General features: G+C 27.7%; 3 protein-coding genes across 9 annotated transcripts; 1 reads left to right on the forward strand and 2 right to left on the reverse strand.

The window, feature by feature from the left end:
- Positions 1-1,767: 1,767 nt before the first annotated feature.
- Positions 1,768-4,606, reverse strand: LOC122628842 (F-box/SPRY domain-containing protein 1). 6 transcript variants are annotated; one of them, XM_043811600.1, is made up of 5 exons: positions 4,449-4,606; positions 4,252-4,361; positions 3,307-3,653; positions 2,728-3,001; positions 1,768-2,635 (listed from the first exon to the last, which is right to left on the reverse strand). In XM_043811600.1, the coding sequence occupies exons 3-5, from the start codon at positions 3,609-3,611 to the stop codon at positions 2,330-2,332; spliced, it is 885 nt and encodes a 294-aa protein (XP_043667535.1). In that variant the 5' UTR covers positions 3,612-3,653; positions 4,252-4,361; positions 4,449-4,606; the 3' UTR covers positions 1,768-2,329. The 6 variants fall into 6 exon arrangements, with proteins under 6 accessions (XP_043667535.1, XP_043667517.1, XP_043667554.1 ...); XM_043811582.1 differs by having other exon boundaries at positions 3,307-3,744; XM_043811619.1 differs by having other exon boundaries at positions 1,768-2,424; positions 2,545-2,635; positions 3,307-3,744; positions 4,252-4,565.
- A 71-nt stretch (positions 4,607-4,677) lies between these two features.
- LOC122628835 (la-related protein 7) lies at positions 4,678-7,583 on the forward strand. 2 transcript variants are annotated; one of them, XM_043811548.1, is made up of 6 exons: positions 4,678-5,014; positions 5,188-5,442; positions 5,545-5,891; positions 5,946-6,959; positions 7,108-7,252; positions 7,338-7,583. In XM_043811548.1, the coding sequence occupies exons 2-6, from the start codon at positions 5,193-5,195 to the stop codon at positions 7,487-7,489; spliced, it is 1,908 nt and encodes a 635-aa protein (XP_043667483.1). In that variant the 5' UTR covers positions 4,678-5,014; positions 5,188-5,192; the 3' UTR covers positions 7,490-7,583. The 2 variants fall into 2 exon arrangements, with proteins under 2 accessions (XP_043667483.1, XP_043667493.1); XM_043811558.1 differs by having other exon boundaries at positions 4,684-4,997.
- A 40-nt stretch (positions 7,584-7,623) lies between these two features.
- Positions 7,624-9,056, reverse strand: LOC122635713 (H/ACA ribonucleoprotein complex subunit 1). Its single transcript, XM_043826282.1, has 4 exons — positions 8,786-9,056; positions 8,411-8,550; positions 8,089-8,329; positions 7,624-8,019 (listed from the first exon to the last, which is right to left on the reverse strand). Exons 2-4 carry the CDS (start codon positions 8,536-8,538, stop codon positions 7,753-7,755), a joined length of 636 nt encoding a protein of 211 aa, XP_043682217.1. The 5' UTR covers positions 8,539-8,550; positions 8,786-9,056; the 3' UTR covers positions 7,624-7,752.
- Between the last annotated feature and the right edge of the window lie 307 nt (positions 9,057-9,363).

Genomic DNA, 9,363 nt, shown 5'->3' on the forward strand with positions numbered 1-9,363 from the left:
AGCACTTTCTACTAAATTAAATGCTAGTATTAAATCTCATAATAAAACAGCATTATTTCATGAATACTTAACAGAGACAAATAGTTTGTGATGTACATATCATGTATGTATTTAATACAAGAATTTTTACAATGTAGATGCTAAAAGCATATTAGAATCTTTTTTCAGATGTGAAATATTCTTGTGCATTTTACCACAATAGTGGTACAAAATTTTATACATCATATTTACATTATGTTAAAATGGATTTTATGTTGTTTATTTCTAATTGATGGTATGAACAAAATAATTAAAATAATATAATACAATTTAATGACTTAGTCCAAAATCATGTATAGTTGCTGAGGTAGAGGAGTGAACTTATTAATATCTTGCTATGCACAGTAAGCAATATTACATTCACAATCTGTTCATGTAATCCAATCTATTAACACTATTTCTTTAATTATGTAATCATTCATTCTAGAGTATTTTATAGAAACTTAAAAGTATCAAGGATTACGTTTGTCTTATAAATTAATAGAGATCTAAGGATAAACTTCGAAAATAAATTCAAATATAACTTTGTATTATATTCTAATACTCACTTATGATAATACTATATGAACTTAAATATGAATAAAATTAATTAAATAATGAAATAGAAATAAATACTACATCAATGAACATCTTAATAATGTAATTGCATAGATCATTGCAGAATATTTTTTTTATAACAGACTTAGTCCTTGCTTTCATTTTTATCGGATTGTACTATATTAAATTGTGAAAATATTCTAAGATTGTATAACGATATAAATGATGGTTACTATAAAATGGAATACACATATATTGAAAGTAACGATTATGTAAAGAGATAGGGCCAACTGTGATGGTGCTTAAACTTATTTTATAATACTTAATAAATATTAATTGGGATTAATGTTATTTATATGTGTTCACAAAATTCACATACATCCTAGTTTGGACACATTAACACACTTTGCGGAAAATATGTTCCTATGTAAATCTCATATTTTTTGTATGATGTATATGCATGTATGCGTATATACAATTAGTTTACAGGCCATAAGAACTACAAGAGATACTTTTAATGTATAATTTTATAAACATACAAAGACCCTGAATTTATATAAGTTAAGGAATCTTTCAAAAGATTCATCCTTTTTAACAGTGTGTTTCATTCAATTTTATTTTCGCGAACTATTATAAAATTTTTCATACTATTGCAATACTTGCATACAGTCAAATAGGAAATAGTAGAACACATTCCTTGGGTAATGACTAGTGTATCAGATAACATCCATATTATAATTACAACTAAAAAGAAATAAATAAAATAAATTAAATTATAATATTAAGTAAACTTAAATTTTTTAATCAAAATTGTGTAAGTAAATTATATTGTCATAACTATATCATGAAAAACAAAAATATTAAATATGTACATCAAGTTCAGACTGTTTGATTGAAGAATTATAAATTGCATCAATTGCAATATTTGCACTAAATATCCAACAAGTAAATAATACTGATAAAATATATAAAATAGATATATATCCTAAATAATTAAGAGAAACTAATTAAATATATAAAATCAATATAATAAATAGACAGAAAAAGAAAAGAAAGTAAAGTCAAAATATGCAAAATTCTGAAAGTCAATAAAAAATTTAATATATGAAATTTTAGCTCTAAAATAAATTTAAATAAAATTAGATAAATATAATCTCTCTATCTTCAATATACGTTGACCATATGCAAATATAAAAAATTGAAAGATTTTTAAATTCATTTATCAAATTTAAATTAACTAGTGATTATGCCATGTGATTAATTTTTCTTAACAAATAATTTAATATCAAAAAAACTTTTTAATTTGAAAATTTAAACCAATTGTTAATCAGTTAAATAGTCAATTTTGTTCTTATACTTATGAACTGGCCAAAATATGATAAAAAATTCTATGTATAGTTCCAGTATAATATTAAAATTATATGGTTGGAGTTCATAAAAATACTTTTATCCTATTTCATGATCATTATATGATCTCAAAGTGGATCTGATAAAAGCAAAATTTAAATAATTTAATGATGTTGTGCGATTTATAACACTCCATCTTAAATATAATAGAACTAACTATTTACAATATTACCAACCATGTAATTTAATAGGCACACATTCTCTAATAAGAGAATCATATCTTTTAGTGTGCTAAATCTACTGAAACGTAGATACGTCGATATAAGATGCCACAAGCTTTGCAGCAAACTGCAGAATGTAGTTTCGGATAAGTATTCAAATATATTTTTTTGTTGGAAGTAAAACGTTAGCCATCTAGAGGTGGCCCTATGTACACCATTGATATTTCTGAATTTCCATATACTGCAGAAACCGATGGATATAACCTTTTATCTGGTAACCCTGTACAGTTAGTTGTAAAATGAATTCTGATGCTGATTAATTGATAATAAATATAGAATGTTGTGTAAGAAAGTGCTAAATGATTAATCGAATTATTAGAAATAGTAACAAAAAAATCACCTCTAAAAGCTACACCTAGAAATTCATAATTCTTCTCGAATGACAATGTGTTGTCATCACAATCTAGTATGACTCTGATTTTTTCTCCTATCTAAAATTATGATAATACAGCTTTAATAATTTAATCATTTATTCCACCACTTGTTATTGACTTATTAAAATCGGATCAAGAAGAAATGTCACCTGGTATGTTGGAGCATTATTAAGTAATGGATAACTGCCTTGTGCATCTCCATTATGTAATAAATGATTGTCAACAAGATTCCATCCCCAAGAATGTTCATCAGAACCAAGCAGAGCTACATATCCATGACATAACAAAGGTGCCTCTTTTGTAGCTATACCTACAACAGCTACTGTACCTAATGGTCCTTCCCATATCACTTCCCATGCATGACGTCCATGTCGAAAACCTATTTTACCTCTACAAGCATCTGTGCTTTGTGCAACAGGATTCCTAAAAAAATATTAAAATTGATATAATGATTAATATAAAAAATGATAATATAAAAATATAGCTTTTTAATAATATCTTTTATTACAATATTAAAACCTTTACTCATTTAAGCATATATTCCACATTTCACATTCACCATGACAGATAAAAAAAAAAGAAACATTTTTCGTTTACTTGATAATAATTGAAATGAAAAAATTTTTTAAATCTACGAAGTATCAACATGTTATAAAATAACAGTAAAATCAAATAAATACGTAGTGATTACAAACAAAAAAACTCGATCGTTCGATCACAAAACATACCTGTGTAAAGTAAATCCATTTGGCTTGATATAAACATTACGTGAACAATCATTTGGATTCCAAGCATGATAAAATGCTCGAAGCTTCGCTTTGTAAGTGGGTACCGATGATAATAAATCAGAACTAAGTGCTTCTTGAGCTAACGTTCTAATACAATGCATTCTCCATACATCGTTATTTTCATCCCTTAAGAATCTATACCACCTCTTACATACCAATGCACAGTTTCTTAACGTGTGTAAGTCTAGATAAGAGAAAATCACTTCTAAGACATGATCTGACGCGTTCAATGCGATACCGTCCATTTTGCCGGTTCTCTGTCAGTAGAGGCCAGCGGGTCAGCAGAGCTAGCAAAGGAAGAAAACATTTGCTGAAGATAGTGGTTAAGCGCGTTTGCCACTTGAAAATTAGTACACTTTTCATGGGGGCGCTTTGTATCTATACGTATTGTCACAGAAACAAAACACACATCATTCAAGTTTATATTTGAAAATCAGTAATAGACGAATATGAGAATTCATGACGTAAAAATCAGTATACGAGCTTCTTTTTTGTCGCAGATTTCGAGGAGTGCTACTGTACGAAATTTTTTCTTTGCGAAAAATATTAAAAACAACATTTACATTAACAATGAGTTCAAACAATAGTTCTTGACCAATTTTGATGAACAAAGTCTTATTTCAAAGATAAAGATTTAATCAAAGAGTTTGCTTTCTCGACTCTTTGAAAAAGCTTCATTTTTTAAGTTATTCTCGAAGAAATACCATTATTTGACATAATTTTTTTTGAAAGAAAATAAAACTCTTGCAAATACGTGGGAAGACTCTTTACGTAGTATACATATGTATATTTTTTTACACTACACCAGAGAGCTATAAGTCAAATCGACTTTTTTTTTTTTTTTTTTTTTTTTTTTCCTTTCAAGGATCGACTATACACACATACAAAGCAACAGATCCATATCCATGTAGGTGTGTAGTAGGGAAATGAGCTTCAATCGTTTTAACACAAACGTGATGAAGTAACACCACGGCGCCTTGATAAACTGTTAAAAACTGAGTTTACGTCATGAATTCTCATATTCGCAATTTTTGTCTGATTTTGATGATCAAGTGCTCATTCAAAAGATAAAGGTTTCTTACACGAAATAAGGATGTCCGATTTTTAAAATAAATTTTTATTTGCATGAAAATTACTCTGGAGAATTATCTGTTTTTAGACATGACTTTTGCAAAGAAACTAATGTAATATTTTTCAAAAATCGGGCATTCTTATCTCGTATGAAAAATCTTTATCTTTCGAATAAGTCCTTGATCAACTATATCGGATAAAAATTATAATTATGAGAATTCATTGCAAACGCATAAGAAGAAAACCCCTTAACTGACTAAATTGAAACTCAAGCCAATAGCGTGCGCTCCTTTTGATCGATTTGCGAGATTCTTTATGGTACGACTGCCACGCTCTCTGGCGATGTAGTACCAGATATTTAGAAGATAATAATGCCATCTTTTATATAATTTCATAAAACTCCAAGCACGGTTATCATGCAAACGTATTACCATATAGCGCTTTGATCACTGAGAAATTTGACTCAGTTCTACATATCTTTTGCTACTTCTATATATTTTTTATAGTGTTTTGTGAAGCAATTCAAACCGAGAGAAGTTAGAAAATTTAAGCTATATAAGGTCTTAATTGATTATCGGTAAGTGTTATTAAAATATTGAAACAATATAAAAGGTAATAAAAAAATAAAGAAAGTTACTTTGCGAACATTCCAGCGTTTTACATTTAAAAGATTTTAGATTTAGGAGAAAATATGTTTAATAATAATTGATAACGTTTGAAATAACATTTTGATGTTTAATTAATTTATAGTTACAATGGTCATGGAAGAACAGCACTCTGACATGGAATTAGCAGCAGAAAAAATTCCAGTACCACAAGTGCAAAAACAAATAGAAATGCCATCTGTCGAAACGAACAATAGAATCAAAAGCATTTCACGTAGCAAACCAAGATTTAGGAAAAAGGCACTACATGCAGCCATACTTAAACAGATGGAATTTTATTTTTCTGATGCTAATTTAAGTAAAGATCGTTTTTTAGGAAGTCTTATTAAAGAAGATCCATGTAAGAATCTACTTTGTCTAATATCATTTACCAAATTGTAAGCTTTAAGAGCCCTTTAATTAAACCTGACAACTGATCTATATAACATATTACTTTTTATAGATGTTGACTTAAGTATCTTCACTAGATTTAACAAAATCCGAGAATTAACTACAGATATAAATAGAATAGCTAAAGCACTTCAAGTATCAACAATGTTATCGATTTCTGATGATGGTTTAAAAGTTTGTCGTATAACACCAATCAAACAAAAGGAAAATACGGAAGACTGTACAGTGTATGTTCAAAATTTACCACCAGGTGCAAATCATGATTGGTTAAGTTCAATTTTCTCTCAATATGGAAATGTTGCATATGTCTCCATACCTCATTATAAGATTAATAAAAAAATAAAAGGTTTTGCTTTCGTGGAATTTGATACACCAGAAGAAGCTAAAATATGCATTAAGGTAGGTAATATAAAATATATAATATAAATATAATACAACTGCTTTATTCTTTAGGCTTTTAAAAAAATGGATTGTCTCTTACCTTCTCATACAAATCCTGATGAACTTTTAAGTATTACTACTTTTGATGATGTTGAAAAAGATGTCACAATGGAAGGTAAAATGGTAAAAATGAAACAAAATGAAATAAATTTGATCAGTGATATAAATTCAGAAGTAAAAATTCCAAACCTAGAAATGTTTGATGTTGAAATGGAAAATGAAAAGGATAAGAATAAACAATGTGTGCTTAAAGAATCTATTAAAATAGAAGAGAATTGCAATGACTCAAAAAAGGTAATAAAAAGAAAATATAGCTCTTCTTCTATAACTGATGCAGATATTGATGTTAAAGATAAGATGATTGTATCAGAACCAGAAACTAAAAAATCAAAAAAATATAATAAACATGTAAATGAAAGTGCAAATAACCACTTGTCTGATATTGAGCCTGAAAATGAAATCTCCAATGAAAATAATGTTTCACAAGAGTCAGAAAAAATGGATTTAAATGAAGAAGGGAACGAAGAAACGAATGAGCTGTCCAAAAAACCAAAGAAAAAGTTTAAGAAAGCGAAATCTGAAAATGAAAGCATTAATGAAATTTCAGACAATACTATTAAAAAAGAAAATATAATAATAGAAAATGTTGAAATGACTAATAATACTAATACTGAAGAAGTTACAGTAGATGAAAAAAAAAAGAAACGAAAACGTAAAAGAAAAAGTAGGATTGATGACGATTCTATAAGTAATATAGGACTACAAATAATGGCTAAAAAACATTGGAAGTATTTAAGAAATAAATATTTAGAATTGCAAAGAAGTAAAATGAAACAATTGAAACAACATTTGAAGAAAACAAGGAATCAGTGGTATAACTATGATAGGACAAAATCAGATAAAGAAGATACCGAAGAAAAAGAAAAAATATCTACCACAGACAAATCTCCAAGACTCTCTTTTATACCCGGAGTAATAGTAAAAATTGAATTAAATGAACCATGTACAGATCCAAGAAGTTTAAAGGTTTGAACATTTGTTTATGTGACTATATTAATTGCGCGACTACAATTATTTTTCTATAGAACTATATACCCATACATAAATGTATAAATATTTCAAAGCATTGTAGGATTACATTAAGTATTAAATTATACAAAATAGTATCTTTTAGGCGGAATTGAAAGGTAATAACAATATAAAATATATAGATGTGTCAGAAAGTGCTAATGAAGTATATGTTAGATGTGACACACCAGAATCAGCTCAATCTTTTATTCAAAAATCTAATAAAGAAAAAAATATGATTATATTAAAAGGTGAGCTTATAATATTTTTTAACTAAATTTAAAGTATGTAATATAAATTATTACGATGAAATAACATTATATTGAATCATCACAGATGAGGATGAACGTATATACTGGAACAAAATACTACAAGATAGAGAAGAAAAATTGAGCAAAAAAGTCAGAGTTAAACAAAGGGGTAGAAGTAAACTTCTTAAGAAAGCAGAGAAAGAATTAGGGAAACATATAAAATTTGATGAAGTTTAATAAATTTTTTTTTCTTGTATAGATCATTAACACGTGTACATACAAATGAAAATATTCTTTGTATTATAATATACATTAAATATTTTTCTGTGTATTGTATTCGTTAAACATTATAAAATCAAATGTGAATAATAAATTTGAAGTCTTAAATCCTTTTTTTTGCATGTTTGTTTTTCAATACAAATACATTTCTATATGTCAAAATTAATCTTATTAACACTTTGTCTTTATTTCAGCCTCTCTTTTTTAAAATTTCTTACAATCTACCATTTTCCTCTACCGCGTCCTCTACCAAAATCACGTCCAAATCCGCCGCCACCACCACCACCACCACGTGATCCTCTAAATCCTCCTCTACCACCACCACCACCTCTATTAAACGAACCTCTCCCTCCCCCACCACCTCTACCACCGCGTCCACGAGATCCTTTGTTTATTCCACGTCCACTACCACCACCCCTTCTTTTTTCACCTGGAGGTTTGGGTAGAAACCTTTGCAAAGGTAATAATTTTGCCGGATCTATGAACAGCTGAAAGATAACATATATCTTAATAAAAATAAATTATTAATTGCTGTACATGCAGCAAAAAGATCTTACCGGAGTATCCTTCACAAAACTGGATGCTTTAATATTTTCTGATAATCTTATTGATACATAATAATCTCTAATATTACCAAATATTTCATCTATTTTTCCTATTTGTTGTTTATTTTCTGTATATATAGGTGCATTAAAAAAAGGAACTTGTTCAATATCTACTTTAGCAACAAGATCATCTTGGACAGTCCATGTAAAATGACCTAATGGAGTTACTGTTTCAGGAGGGCCTTGATCAAATCTATATACATTTATATAAGAAGTTAATAGAAGAAATAATGAAACACACAGCTTATATATATAAATATATTTAAATTATTACCCTCTTGAACCTCTGTCTCCACCACCCCCACGTCCACCTCTACCTCCACGAAATCCTCCACCTCCTCTACCAAATCCTCCACCACCTCTACCAAATCCTCCTCCACCGCCACGACCACGAAATGACATATTTATATTCGTCTGTAATAAACAAATTTTTAAAAATACGTTTTATTACTTTCCATCTTCTTGAAAACTAACAAAAATTATATATTATTACAATATATAATAATAATAAAATATAAAATGAACCATCATATTCTTAATTTAAATTCTACATATACAAGAACAATACTTATTTGTTTATTTTAAGCAAAATAATTCATTAATTTACATGCACTTTATTTTTTCTGATATAAAATCATGAAGTAAATACCTTTTATAAAATTAAATAATTCTTGTGGAATAGACCACGTGTTTGATTCTATTTAACCTATATGAATAAACTGTTATGAATGAACTATTATTAACTTATTATTTACTGTTACTATATTACTTCGTATAATTATTCTTATTAATTATTTATTGTACTAAAAATGAATACAAATATAAAATAATATATATTCAATTATTTTTAACTTTTCTTCAACAGTAGATCAAATGATACCATGTTTATAGACGCATGATGCGCGCTAAAGTTAAGGTTAAACCGCTTAAAATTTTATTGGACGTTCTCAATCACGTGACCGTAATGTCTAAAATTTTAGTGAAAATCAATTTTAATCGCTTTTTATATACGACGATCTATGTAAAATGTTATACATTTTTTTATTAGGGAATATCGACAATCCGCTGGTTTTTTCTGGTATTTTAAAATTCATTAAATTTTTTTATATACAACAAAGGAAAAACTAAATCCACTAGATAGCCAAAAGAATAGTCTGTACTACATTTTTTAAACGAAATTAAATAAATTTTGGCATTTTTATGTAGTTATTATAAATTTATGTGTTT

This window comes from Vespula pensylvanica, chromosome 1, assembly GCF_014466175.1.
Source record: "Vespula pensylvanica isolate Volc-1 chromosome 1, ASM1446617v1, whole genome shotgun sequence".
Classification (NCBI taxonomy): domain Eukaryota; kingdom Metazoa; phylum Arthropoda; class Insecta; order Hymenoptera; family Vespidae; genus Vespula; species Vespula pensylvanica.